At 38.5% G+C, this 14859-nt stretch overlaps 2 protein-coding genes across 3 annotated transcripts in view; one reads left to right on the top strand and one right to left on the bottom strand.

The window, feature by feature from the left end:
* LOC101852188 (alpha-catulin) overlaps positions 1-14106 on the bottom strand; it is a 31385-nt gene extending 17279 nt beyond the window's left edge. Inside the window, exons 1-9 of one of the 2 annotated variants that reach the window (XM_005101896.3) lie at positions 13735-14106; positions 9343-9532; positions 8794-8969; positions 8340-8459; positions 5442-5531; positions 3206-3421; positions 2185-2388; positions 1674-1760; positions 660-818 (exon numbers count right to left, since the gene is read on the bottom strand). In XM_005101896.3, the coding sequence (XP_005101953.1) occupies positions 660-818; positions 1674-1760; positions 2185-2388; positions 3206-3421; positions 5442-5531; positions 8340-8459; positions 8794-8969; positions 9343-9532; positions 13735-13827 (1335 nt within the window). In that variant the 5' untranslated portion in view covers positions 13828-14106. The remainder of the gene's footprint in view (positions 1-659; positions 819-1673; positions 1761-2184; positions 2389-3205; positions 3422-5441; positions 5532-8339; positions 8460-8793; positions 8970-9342; positions 9533-13734) is intronic. The other variant, XM_013084577.2, reaches the window with a different exon arrangement.
* Positions 14107-14293: 187 nt separating this feature from the next.
* Positions 14294-14859, top strand: part of LOC101851962 — a gene marked incomplete in the record, with an annotated part of 55094 nt that continues 54528 nt past the window's right edge. Inside the window, 1 exon segment of the mRNA XM_005101895.3 lies at positions 14294-14490. Within this exon segment, the coding sequence (XP_005101952.2) occupies positions 14431-14490 (60 nt within the window).

Raw genomic sequence — 14859 nt, 5'->3', positions numbered from 1 at the left:
CCCCCCATCTCTCTCTCTTTCTCATTGTGTTCTAACAAATATCCTGAAACTTCTCTCTAAGAAAATACTGACTCTCTTGACCTTCCTTCTCAAAGTTCATTTCTTAGAGAAAATGTCTATGTACCAACAGAATGAGCAACAGAAAGAGAATGAGAGATGTTGTAACATGATGCTTGTTCACCAATAGGTCTAGCATCAGAAACATCTACTAATCATTAAGGCCACAACCTGAGTATGGTCTCTTTGAGAAACATTATTGTGTAAGCGATCTCCATCTAGTTCATTAAAGTATATTACCATGATGCACACCCATGACCAAACACACACATGAAAACGTACACAGACATATAGCTACTGCTCCTTAAGTTGCAAAAATACCAGTCATCTGTTCAGACCAATCCTACTCTCTGACACTGTAACCTCCTCAACACACACAATTTACAGATTTCTTCCATATCTACCACATATTCCAGAACTTAAAAGCTCCTCCCCCTAATCTAGCCCCCCTCCAACAGGACTGGACGCCAATCCCCACTGCACACACACCTCTTTCTACTATTTCTTGTGTTCTATGAACATAAAACCCAAGTAACACCACTCCCGTAGATTCACCTATCCCCACACAAACACACTTTCACGTGTATACAGAAAACAGAAACCTCTTCCAACTGCTCCTGGTGTTCTGAGAACTTCACAGTGAGCTCTTCCACCCGATCCAGCTCCCCAGAGACGCCAGCCACACGTAGCGCCTTCAGCAAACCTTCGTCATCATTCTGACGAAACAGGTCTGATGCCTGGCTCATGGCAGTACACAGCAGCTGGGGATCACAATACACAGACATACGTCAGTCAGCAGATAGCACACACAACTCCTTGGGTGCTTCATTAGCTCAGTGGGTACAATGCTGGACTATGGAGCAGATGGCCCCGTTTCAAATCCAAGACTGGGCGTTCCTGCACTCTGGTCGTTTTGTGGAGTTTTCAAGGCTCTCAACCCATTTGGCTCAGTCCTATTGGAGATGGACAATAAATTCAGAGGCACTGTATCTCAACACTTTGCAGTCACTTGCCGTAATAATGTGATGGTGAAAATTATCCGTTCTGGTCATCTGGCCAAGTTCTGCCCCAGTTCGGAGAAGTCCGTTGCAGCCACTCTCCTGGCTGGGTGACCAGATGCAGCATTTTGTACTGCTGGCTGTGTGACTGTAAAGTGTTAAATAATCTGATAGTGTTGACAGAGACATTAAACTCACACACTATTTTTTCCCAAACTCCTCATGAGCCTTCATTTTACACTGCTCTGTCATTCTTTAATAACAACATGTCATAATTGTTATGTAGGAAAATAGTCACTCAAATATTTATTAACTCACCTTTTTTTTTCTTCGGGCAGCAATGTGTTCATAATAGTCTTGTACTACTCAGTCTTCAAAGTTTTTAATGCTGATTGATTTTCACTATCTCTTCTCCCATTGCCCACATTTTTATCTGTTGCAGGAAAGGAAAATGTTAAAGGAACTGTAGTTTGCAGCAAGTAAGCATAATCAGAGCCATATTTCACCACTTACACAAAAAGGACTGGACTAATAGTGCAACTGAAAAAAGTAGAAAAACAAACCCACACTAGAAGAGCCATCACTAACTTTCTATTCACAACAGCTTTGAAACATTACCTGTTTCCGCAAAATCTTTGAAGATTCCAAGGTCTTTATGATAGCTGTTTCTAAATCATGCGTAGGCGTTCGGGCATCCCTGCAATTCTGAAAACAGAAGGAAATCAACTTCAGCTCTGAAAACGTTTACAGATAAATATACATGTCCTCAAGAGATATTATTTCCAAAGTGTACTTAATCTTTCAAGTCCACCTATTAACTCAACTTAATTGATGAAAATCACACTGGCAGAAGCCAGGCATTACATAACTTTGTCATATCCTTGCATCAGCTTTGTCTTCACAGACCTTCAAATAGAATCATCTTTTATATGTTTATACCACAACCCTGGCAGATGAATCAACAATCAATTACTGATGGAGACCATCAGCATGAATATCTTAAGATGGACCCAGCTGAGGAGGGGCGAGAAGTTGTGGATAGAATCTGTCTCTGAAGACCCAATTCTGGAAAATTAATTAATCAACTTATCCAGTACTTCACCTAAGACGGCAAAAATCCTACTCTTACCAAGTTCTGCCCCAGCAGCAGCATACTCTGCAAATCATCTCTCAGGACATCTGAAAGCTGCACAATCTTTTCCCTTGCTTCATGCGATGTGTAGTAGGAATCTGTGAACTCCTCTACTGTTTCCTTCACACTCTCAAATGCACTGAGAAGTCTGTCCTCCACCGCAGGGCCAATCATGGTGACCCTCGTCATGTCCACTTGATCCTGTGAGAACATCACCACAGAAGCTTCAACATATACCGGTAATCATATCTTTACTCCTCCCTTCCCACCACCCCTTTCCCATATCGCTGGCACTTAAAAACCAAAAGAAATAGTGGCAGTTCCCCAAATTAGTACTTAATTGATGACAGTTTTACCATCATAGAGAGAACTAGCTGGGCCCCCTCTCGATGATAGGAATGATCGGTGCATTAACATCAACTGAAAGTCATTGGCCTATTATATTTACACTCTACTGGAATGGAGCAATAAATCTTGAGAGATGCGAAAAATTAGAAGGTCTAGATCTAGATATATTATACTCTCAAAACAAAATGCACCTCAAGAAATATCACTTCCGCACCAGATTTTCTAAAATTACAGAGACAGAATTACAGCCTACAAAAGCGATCTGTGAAATAAAGAAATTTAGCTTTTTGCAGCAAAACTGTCTCAAAACTGAAAAAACGAAGGGCATCATGATCTGGAGAATATTTTAAAGAATCTTTTGGCGAAAACCGCAAGTCGATCAATGCAGCCATTAAAAAGCCTTTTGAATAGCAAAATTCGGCCACCACAAATAGATAATAGATTAAGAAGAAGACGAAAAATGAAAAGAATGATGGGGAGGGAAGGGGGGTTTGCATTATGCTCTGATTCTTCAGCAGATATTCTTTTCACATATGAAAATGAGTCATTATGGTAAGGGCTGTCAAGGTACAATAATGGTAGATCATCCATCACAACTTAAAAGAGCTTACAAATATCAGAGTTATAAAAATGGACATGAGAGCATAGTTGAAATCCACTTGGGACTTACCTCAAAGTCTGAAAAGGCTCTGCTTGCTGTAGGGTGTGAAGAGGCAAGCCCAATCCCAGAATCTCCGTTTACGATTGGTCCTCCTTCTGGTCGCACTTCCTCCTGACCTCCCTGTGTGACCACATGCTGGATTAGATCCAGAGACTGACGGATCATAGAAAACACCCCTTGCCGGTTGTGACGTCCACTAGAGCAGTCCGGATGACGCAAACATGTCTGCAGATAATAATATTTTCACATGAAAGATTAGATTTGCTCCCCACCCACCCCCACCCCACATATTCTCTTGTAAACTATTTTCATGAAAGCTCATTTAAAATTAGTTTCATTCGAGCTACAGAGAAGCCCATTGGCACAAAAGCAGTCATTTAGTGCTGGGGAAAAGTCAAGATACCAGCAGACAAGAAAAAAACTTGTCCAAAGAACTGTTAATTACTTTCTTGTTTATGACCTAACTGACCCTAAAATTGAACTTGAGCCAGAAAATACATTTGTCGAGCAGCGGTTAGGAGCTCCGCAATCTCATGCAGATCATAGGTTGATTCCTATGTGAACAGAATGTTAATTGTGTTGATGGAGTTGCAAAAACAACTATGTTAAAAGAGTGATTGGTCAATCCCAAGGTTGATCATGGAGACTTGCGTCAGATGCATCATCACCATTCCATCTGTCCCCCATCTCCTAACATCCACATATGGATCACCATTGATATTCTTAACGATTCTTTTTCTGAATGCAACTTGGTATGCAGCGAAGTTCTACTGAAAGTTTCATGCCTCTACAGTGGGAAATTTGGTTGCTTCATATTGCTATATTGTTTTGATTGAACCTATTTAACAACACAATGTTATTTTAGCCAACGTTGGAATGCAACAATGGCAGGCAATAAGTGCAACATTATGACATAACAGATACATTTCATGCTTCATTTCGATAGCAAACATAATAACGAGAATTGTGTACAAACTTGAAGACGTAATCTTGCTTAGATTGAAAAATATCACACAGGAGGCAAAACATTTCAGCCAGCCTTGGCACAAGGGATAGACAAAGCTTTTTCGAGAAGCGAACAGACAAATTCCAACCATGCCTTCAAAAAACAAAAAAATAAAAGAGATTCCTTCAGTTTTATGTGCAAATTGATTGCTCACAATGTTAGTTTCTGGATCAGACTCAGATTTATCATTTGAGAAGGATTCTAATGATGATTTTGAAGATTGACAGCATTACAGATTATTAAGAACTATTAAAAACAACTACCTCTTGAATTAAGATTATATTTTATTTAACGTTGTATTTCATCAAAGAATTTCCACGTTTCAAAGTGAGGGGGAAATTTGAAATGATTAGCTTGAAAATTGAATTTTTTGTTGTTGTATGGTGAGTCACTCCACTGTTGTTTTTTTAAAAAAAGAAATCTTAGTATTTGAGGATACTCAGTCATAAAAAAAATCTTGATAAATTAACCCTAGAAGCGCACAGCGTTTCACTGGAAGTAACCCGCCCAAAATGCCCCGCTGCCAAGGCCGATCGATAGTAAACATGGGGGTTTGGTGGGCAGAATATCAGCTGAGATATTAGAAACTTATACCTGCTATTGAAAAAGACCATTTACAGCTCAGCAGATGATAAAAGACATATAAAACCATATCTTTTCCCAAAGCTAATAGAATGAGTGAGCCATTAAAAAATGATAAGCGATCAAACAATTACATACAAAGTACAAAATGCAAAGAAGTCAACAATTATTACAATACTACAGTGCAACAAGCGATACCACGGACCGTGCAGTCATTAGCTGGACCCCATCCCTTTCTCAATCGATATCTACACCAAGGGACGCGCTACTAATTCAAAATGACTTGCAAACTCATTGGTCCCTATTTATAACTTTGACTTGCAATTTACTACATCATTTATCATATATAAGGAACACTGAAATTTTCCATTAAAGGAGGTCAGGGTCTATGCCCTTTATATAGGGCCAGCGCGCTTCCTGGTCGAAGTAGGTCGGCCCTTTGTATAGGACTGTCGCGCTTGCCGGGTAGCCGGACTCACGCCCTATATATAGGGCTGTTGCTTTTCCAGGGTTAAGAGTTTAAAAAATCTTACCTCACTTTTTGGTTAGAACTTTTTACCAGCATGCAAATCACAGTCTTATCAAAATACACTCAAAGACAAAGTCAACAATACTGATTAAAACATCACTTTCAACATGTAAACATGGGTCATTTACCTTACAAGAAAGAAGCAGCATCATTGTAGACTTTTCAAGAATAGCTCTGGCAGAGCCCATTTGTGCTCTGTGTTTGTCACTCTTTAAGTCCTGCGAACAGAAAAAAAAATCACATCAACAGTAAGAAAAGGTAAGTAAAACAGAACAAATTTGAACATCAGCCATTAACTCAATAGAGACCGGACTTTTTTACTCCAGAAAGGACAAAAGACTGGAAATTTACGGTACCTAAAAACATTCTCGAATTTTTCCAAACTTGGTGAGAGTGTACCTGTGCTTACTCAAACTTTTCAACAGTATAGTATGCTTTTGAGACATGATTCTAAGAAAATCTGTTTTTGGAATTTTATAGACTCATCGTCACTGTAGAATTCTAAAAGGCTAATTCGGTTTCTGTAAGTTTTACAGGAGAGTGAAAAAACAAAAAAAACTACAAGGCTATTATACAGCCTTATTAGCTGTTTAGAATCCAATGTTGTAGCGAGTGTTTGGATAGGTTCACCTGGTCGGGAGTTATTTTTATAGGATGAGTTGTGCGATGCCAGTCAAGAAAAACAAAACCCACATTTTTGGAGTTAGCAGAAGAATTCTGCAGCAACGATACGTTGTATGTAACCTAATTTAGCTAACATAATTTTTTGTGAATCAAAATACTTTAAAATCTTAACGATTCTTTTTCTGAATGCAACTTGATATGCAGCGAAGTTCTCCTGAAAGTTTCATGCCAATAAGATGAAAATTTATTTTTAATGGTTCGCTAAAAACTGCTTCAAAATATCATTTTGACCAAAAAAAAGTCAGTTTGTTGCAGAAATTTGCCAAATGTTTGAATAAGTTCATGTTTCCAAGGGTTCTCTTTGCTTCTTTTAGATAAAGGAGTGGCTGATTAGTGAATAATAAGTATTAATTAGTAAACAACTCAAATTTCATAATTAATTAGACTCAAAATCAGCAATTTCAAGGGGAGTACCCTTAAGTAGAACTTGAAGAACAAGAGTAAAATTGAATGTTTACCACAGCCTATATCTTCATATAATGCAAATTCAGTTTCCCCTTAAACGTTACACATCTTGTTAATAAAATGATAAAATATGATATCACTATCTTCAATTCAACAAACACTTCAACAGAATAATTTTTTGCTGTAAATCCAGAAATACTATCACTTTAGTAATTTCATCAACCAATAACACAGTCCATACGTTTATTCTCATCTTTTAAGGTAAAATGTCAGCGACTATTTTTTTCACATTGTAACAATTTTAACCTAATACTTTCGTTCAGCCAGAAACCCCTTGAAATCACTGCATTACTTTTTTTTGTGGTCAAAGGCAAGGACTTTCAGGAAAACATTCGCCTGTTCCTCACAAAACGGTGAAAATGGGGAAATGATAGTCCAGAAACTGTAGAAACTCAACAAGGCCTCAGTTTGGAAGCTTAGGTTATTTAAGAGGCGGGACCTCTGCCGAGCCGAGTGGGATATTCATGTAAAGTGCCATTCTCAAGGACACAATGTCGGACAAAGCTGAGGTTCAAACCCCCGAACCCGCAATCTCAAGATTACCAGTCCGATAGCCTAACCACTAGGCTACCGACGCCACCACAAAACATTGCTCTAAAGGAAAGTAATTATGAACGACTTTGAGCAATTTTAGCAAGAAATGTTATGATTAAGATTAAAAAGTAACAATTAAAACATGGATGGTGCTCTTGAGTGGTTTGCTCCTTCTTTCCCATCTAACATCTATCGTCCTCGTCTCTCCTCCTTTTTTGTGTTTGTTACTCTCTTGTAAAACCTCTAATCTTCAGCACTAATATGACCTATTTTGTTGAAAGTTCTGTAAAGCTCTGACTGAAACTAAACTAAACGAATAATACATGAATTGCTATGAAAATCTGCCATCATCGCTATATAATGGCAAAGTGTGTGATTCTTCAATGAAAAGTGAAAACCCCACTAAGAAAGGGATGAACTCAGCTCCTTTATGATACGACAGGGATCATTGGTTTTCATTCCATTTGTTCTCTTGAAAGGGAAAGTGGAATAAGTGTTCAATTTCCCTCTTACTATCGATCTAGACTGGATTTAGGCTGCCAAGATAGAAACTAGTGGCGACAAAAGGAAATGTTATCTTTCATGCTTGTGACTTTATTGCTGATATGTGAGGCTGCTGAAAATGATGAGCTTTGTCATGATGGTTGTCCTAAATGTTACAAGCATGCAAGGAAATAAGAACCCTTGAGGATGTACAAGAGTGGTTGTGAATGAGTATCAAACAGTTCGGATTAAGCTTCCAAACTGAAGCCTTGTTGAGCTTTTACAGTATCTTGACTACCAGATTTAGATTTCTCATCAGTAGATATCTCTAGATCTAGACACTCGCAAACTGAAACACCGCGATTTTTTTACCCTTCTAAATCTTAAAGAGGCAATGCTAAAGCGCTAAATTCAATAAAAACTGCCTGAATCATTTTATAGCCAAACTGATTCTACAAGCAGAGGCAGTAAAAACTGGGGCATTGGGTGTGAAAGCAATTCTGCCCCACTTCAAAATATCCTGATCCTTACAAATAACATGTTGCAACGGCCAAACAACAGAAGTAGTAGTGCAGTGCAACATATTTTGCAATTGTAACAGTAACTGACAAAGTAAGTGATTTCATAAAAAGAAACCTTGCCTGCCACTTCAGAGTACCAGTGAAAGATACGACTCTATCAATCCTCAATATGACGAACACAGGACCATCACTCTCCGATAACGCGGCCAACAAAAAAGCTTGCAAGAGTCAAAAACAGTAGCCTATTCCAACACTGTTCCAAATTTTCTAATAATATTTTTAAACTGTTTAGTAAGTCTCATACTGTCTTTTATTCTCTTATACCATATTAATACTCACATTCTGTCTGTCGCCTGATAAGTGGGCCAGTTCTACCATATCTTTTCCAAACTGACTGAAAGCGTTGACAAAGTCTGTGAAGTTGTTCACCTCCTCCACCTGAGCCAGGCTCAGCAGAACCTGAAGAAAAATACAGTTACAACTTGTATCACTTTTCATTTTTCTCCTTTCAGTATCAAGTATATTGTCATTGACAAAATCAGACTGAGATACTAAATAATATTCATCTCAAACAAGAGAAGACCAAACCTTAAAAGAAAATCTGTCTTCACAAATACCTAAGAAAAGTCTAGGACCTGTCTCAAACATATGATTAAATTCAATTACCAAATTATGTGGTGACAGCTCAGAATAGTCTGACTATTCACAACACTAACAGTATCTAAACTCAAACAAAAACCTATAACATCAGCATTTAAGTGCATGAGAACTCAGTAAAAGCTATCAGACTCACCCTGTCCTTACTCAGGAGCAGCTGTTTGACTACAATGCGATCAGCCAAGAGTAAAACTTTCGTAATAGCTGACAGTAACTGTCGTGCTGCTCGCACCATGGCTGTCTTATCAGCAGGTGGCACCATGCCTTCTTCCCCTGTCTGTCGCACCGTGGTAAGTGCCTGGATTGTTGATCCTGAAAGAATTATGGCAAAGTATTAGCTTCACTGCTGCCAGACACCAACAGCAAGAAAAAGGTAAAAAACAACAAATATTGAAAAAATGATGGGGTGAAAAAATTATATCCACTAAACTGATTTAGTACAGAATATCAGACTACAACATACAATTCATACACATACACATTATGTAGAGCTAAGAACAGAACCTTGGTATTAGTTTTATGCTAAAACATTAGCATTAAGTACACAGCAACCACAAAAGACCAAACAGAATAGTAGTATAAACATCAAAATAGCATAATAAACTACATTAAAAATATCAGAGCTATCACTTTAATTACAGACACCACTGAAATAGAATCAGGCTAATCAATCCATGTGACTCACCTGCACTTCTAGCATCATGACAAGCAAAGCACATATCCGCCTTGATGTCTGGGTTCTCTTCAGCAATAGACTGACCTACAGAAACAAATCGATCAACAGCTGATCCCACTGCCAGACCCACTCTCTCCAGAGCTTTATGGGCCTTTTCACTTATACGTTGCTTTTCTTTGTGGTTGACCAGAGTTGTTATCTGAAATATTCAAAAGAAAATATTCAAAATACTAAAAGAAAAGAGTCAATACTATAACATATTATATTGATTCCCTTCCATTTTAAAGCGTGGACAATGCAACTATGCAAGTTGTATGTTTGCATGAGGAGTAATCCAGTCATCCCGTATTTGGCGTTTCTTATGATGACATTATTTTTATGGAGCTTGAGTTCGCTCCATGAATTTGAGCCATAGTTGCTGTTGGACCACATAGCTGGAATAAGACAAGATTAAAGGATGCTATTGATCATGTGACCAACGAAATGAGAGCATAATATGGTAAACACGGGCATCTTCAGGTTGGTCTATATTTTTGTAGCTTTTTGGAACTTCTTTCATTGGAAAACTCCATCTTATAATGAGTGCTGTCAAATCTCTGTATGGTTTGATACATCTAAGGGAGGGCTGGCCTATACACACTATGTCAAACTTCTCTGCTTACCTTCATCAAAATTGACCAAGAAGTACACGGAAGGCCTCTATCACTTTCCATTTGCAAACAAAAGATCTAGCTACATAATGTGTTACGGTCTTGAAACTCAGAGATGTTTAATTTTGGAGGATTTGATCAAATTGTGCCAAACCTTTGACTAATAGCGTTCTACCCCTGTTCTCTTGAAGGAAAACCTGGTCGCCCTCAAACGAGTGCATATATATATCACTTGCTGGGTTTCCTGTTCGATGAACGGACTCAAAAGAATAAGTCGTCAAGTCATTGTGGGATCAGTACGTACTCCTTGTGAATGGAAGCCTCACTTGTTTACAATGGCGTCTTAGAAGACAAACTTTCCCAAGATTAGATCTAAAACGAAACTAATGGAAAATTGAAAATTAAACTACAGTGACTTCAGACTTCTTAATATTATAACTGTGCACCCTTTAAATGATTCTAAACCACAGTTATTTTATGGGCATGAAAAGAAAGGATCAGTGTAGTCGAATTTAGCACCAAGTAAAAAAAGAAAACATGAGGCAAGATCTATACGGGTTGCACACTTAAAATAGTGCTCAGTATTGCGCGACAATGCGCGATAGTATCGAACGGAAGTAGGACTTGAAATAAACAAATCTAAAATTACAGAGACAGAAGCATCGGCCTACAAAAGCGATCGGCGAAATAAAGAAATTTAGCTTTTTACAGCAAAACTGTCTCAAAACTGAAAAAACGAAGGGTGTCATAATCTGGAGAATATTTTAAAGAATCTATTGGCGAAAACAGCATGTTTATTGATGCAGCCATTAAAAAGCCCTTTGAATAGCAAAATTCGGCCACCACAAATAGTATATAATAGAAACGGAGATTTGACGAAACTTTAAGTAAACTTTTAGCAAAAAAACCTAGATGTAAGCTTTCCAACATTACTAAAAGTTGCCATTTCCATTTTATGAGCACGCGGTCAAGGTTCAATAGACAGCAATATTTAAGAAAATTAAGAACAGAGATTGGTTTTATAAATGTATTACACTTTACATTAATTCTTTATCTCATTTATCAGCGCTTTTGGTGCAGTCTAAGGCTGGTACATGTAGTTCATCGATTTCTTTTAATCCATTGATTTAAAAATTTATAAGAGAATCTCTACTTTACTGTCGTAATTTTTAGCTCAGTTTGCTGGAATTATTTTTTAAAGTGCCTTGTTTTTTTGAGTGGTGAAATTTTCTTGACATAAAACACAAACAAGTTTAACACATTTTTTTAAAAACATTTGTGAGATTTGTCTGGTTAGAAATTTTACATTTTCATCACGCCTTCTCAGAACAGTTCATCATCACTGTTGTCACTATCTACTCAAAACTGTCAGTCCAATCGAACTCTTATTTTTATCTTCAGAGACCTCTAAAGAAATCAACAGTTATATATTCACCTCTATGAAATGAATTTAGAGATGAATAGAGGCCTTACCTCTTTTCCTAAAAATGGCTAATCAATTCTCACTTCTAAAAATAGTTTTAAAAATTTGGTTCTGTACTGTACTCACTAATTGAGCTTGAGCTATTTTTCACCCAACAACCATTGCAACCTCACAGTTTTGGGGTGTATATATTAAATCCACGGCATCCAAAATTCCATCTCAGCCATCTTTTAGCTAGTCCGGGCCCCTGCGGCAGGCCATAAAAATCACCGGCAGGTGATCTGCGATTTCACGCGTCAGGTCGGGGATTGACCAGGGTCAACACGAGCACAGTGCTATCCTACCTTGTCCTTATCAGAACGCGTTTCTTCCCCTAATTTCATGAGCTGTAAAATGATGCTCACTCTGCCCCTAGAATCTATTACTTCGCCAATTTCGCTTCGTCTATGTCTTCTTGGTATCTTGAGAAAGTTTCACCAGTTTTCATTAATTCGTTTGGGAATAATAACAGTTTTAAATTGTGAGTGTTAAGTGATTGAAATGCCGTTGATAATGTGATCTCTTCAAATTTAATTACATATTTCACCAAATTTTAGACGAAACAAAACAAGTGAGTCACCTGTTGGCTCATCGCTTCCTGTGGCTTGTGATAAAAAATAACGGACATATCGATCAGTATTAAAGCATCCCGTAAAATTACATGAGATTCGGCCACCGGCGTGTCCCGTAAATACACAGGAATAGCTCTTTTAGTTTTAGTTTTAGTACGAAACTTGAAACACAATAAGGTTTATAAAAGTGCCGAAGATTAAGGGGTGTTACAAGACTTACAAGAGAGTAGTAACAAACACAAAAAAGAAGGAGGGGAGATGGAGAAAATGGATTTTTTTAATAGGAAAGGAGCAAATCACACCAGAGCACCTGCCAACCACCCACTCAGGAATAGCTCTTAGAGTGAGTGCTAATGTCATTGGATGGTGAGAAGGTAGGGTCAGTTAAACCCAAGAAAAGTTCTGAGGTAGGGGAGGTGGTTGTTGTCCACAGAAAAAAACCCTCTCCTGTTGTCATTGATTGACTTAATACGGGGTGCCCATTTGGGGATCGGGTCGGGTCCTTTGCTAATCAGATTGACGACGCAAAGCGGCTATCTTGGTGTAAGCCAATCGTGCCCGACTCGTCGCCTAAAAAACAAACACGCAAAAGTTTGGTTTTTACGCAACCAGTCGAGTGATTGACCCAACCCCACCCAATCCCATCAATAATGGGCACCCGTTATAACCCGAGTTGAGAATAGAAATACGATCGACCTCTCACCCCGGGTGAGACTTGCCACCGTAGGCTATTCTCACCCGGTGTGAAACAAGACCTGTTTTTCCTAATTTCAGAATACTTTCTATCAATGTGGATGATCAAATGGATAAAGGCAAAGAAAAGATTACGTTATAGCACAAAAGTAAGCTAATTTTGTCAACTACAAAGATGCTATGGCTATTTCACTTTTCGAATCGGGCCGAACTACGGGGGTCGCCATTTTGTTTTGCCCGGAAGTTCTCGCACTACTCCTCTCTCTCTCTCTCTCCACTGCCCACAGACAAAATTGTACGCTTTTAGTAGGCTAACAATAGTAATGGAACGTTTGTTCACGGCACAGAATTCTACAATTTTTCTGGTGCAGAATTCTGTGGTTTAGGGTGAACGCAAAATTGGTTGGCCTAGATCTAGGCTATAACAGTGAACGCGCACCGGGTGAGAATAGCCAAAAGACTCGCCTGCACTATTCTCACACTGTGGCCTATAACAGATTTTTAATATTTGATCAGATTCAATGCAGATCATCATTGCTTCTCAATTTTCAACCCTCCTGTGATTCACATAGTGTGTGTGTGTGTGTGTGTGTGTGTGTGTGTGTGTGTGTGTGTGTGTGTGTGCGTGTGTGTGTGTGTGTGTGTGTGACTGGGAGCAATTTCTAATCTTTCCCTCAGCTAGACTTCTAGATTAGAATCTACTCTTCCAAGACTTAGCATACAAAATGTTACAAGGAACAATGTTCCACAACAAAACCAAGATAAAACGACAGCGACAGAGGAGTTAACTCCAGGACAGCGAAGAAGAATACAAAACAGTTTTCTGAGCCTGTGGAACATTATTCATGATGGCATTGGTCATTGGAAGACAACACTCACTGATACTGATGGAAAAGGTAAAAGGGGGAGGGAGGGACTGGGGAGGGGGTGTCAAATAAAATGACCATAAAATGACGGACATAAAATTAACTTTTATCACCTTGCAACACTTGCATACAACTACAAATAGTTTGTATGTCGTTACCTGAGTGACTAGTGGGACTAGAGTCTGTTCCACAGATTTCGTACGAATTTCTAATGTTAATTTGGCATCATTTTTAGGCTGTAATCCAGCCATTTTGTCGGCGACGGCGAGAGCCTTGGCACTGGGCACTGGCCAGAAGTGTGAACAGTTTTAGGTTAAAAATGGAATTCAGCATGTGGAAATCTTATTCAAAATCTTGAAATAATATTGGACTTCAGTTATTGTACTAATATACACTAAATTTAATTCATATCCACTTGAATCACGACAATTATCGAAATAGTTCCATAATTAACTATCGACTAAAAACAAAACACTATGCCAAATGGCAAATACAGAAAATGATAAATAGGTCAATTTACCACTTACAGTGTTAACCAAAAATGTATTTGGGATAAAAGCATTTTAAGGTAATACTTATACTGTAATGGCTAGTATGCTCTTAAAATAGAAATTTTTAGACTATAAACTTATCTTTCAAGCATTTTCTTGTCTGAACTTTACACAAACACCAACATAATGTATTTTCATACTTGTATGCGACACAGCGTTGCTCACGGTTGCTGTGCAAGCGGACTCTACGCATTTGGTTATGTGTCATCGGCAGTAGGCCTGCTATAATGTCAGTGTTTTCAGTGAGAGCTAGCCGAGCGTGAAGGCACATACTGATATTCCCGGAATTAATGGAATTCAGTAATGCTACGAACTCGCTCTTTCGACCTGGTAAACAGGACTATTGAAAACCATAATGACAAGGTAAGACTATTTTCATTGACTGATTAATTTTCTCATGTTTGTTTAGTTTTTTCTTTTTTTTTTAAAGAAAAAACTTGCGGCCTCCGCCCCTTTCGATCTCGCAATACACACCGGTGGCCGGTGTGCAGTAGAGATTTAGGCTCGATCAGGTGTTGAGTGTTGAGACAATTTACTAGAAATCTACATGTATTCTCTGCCGATATTTGGTTTAGCTTATCGCTTGATATGCAAGGCATTAAATGCCCTGGTGGTGCGCTCTCGTGCATGTGAGTATGCATGTAGAGTTTAAAGAGTGTTGTGGTGTGTGTGTGTGTGTGTGTGTGTGTGTGTGTGTGTGTGTGTGTTTTGAGAGAGAGAGATAGAGAGAGG

This window comes from Aplysia californica, unplaced genomic scaffold, assembly GCF_000002075.1.
Source record: "Aplysia californica isolate F4 #8 unplaced genomic scaffold, AplCal3.0 scaffold00303, whole genome shotgun sequence".
Taxonomy (NCBI): Eukaryota; Metazoa; Mollusca; class Gastropoda; order Aplysiida; family Aplysiidae; genus Aplysia; species Aplysia californica.
This window is presented reverse-complemented; position numbering and strand designations above follow the sequence as displayed.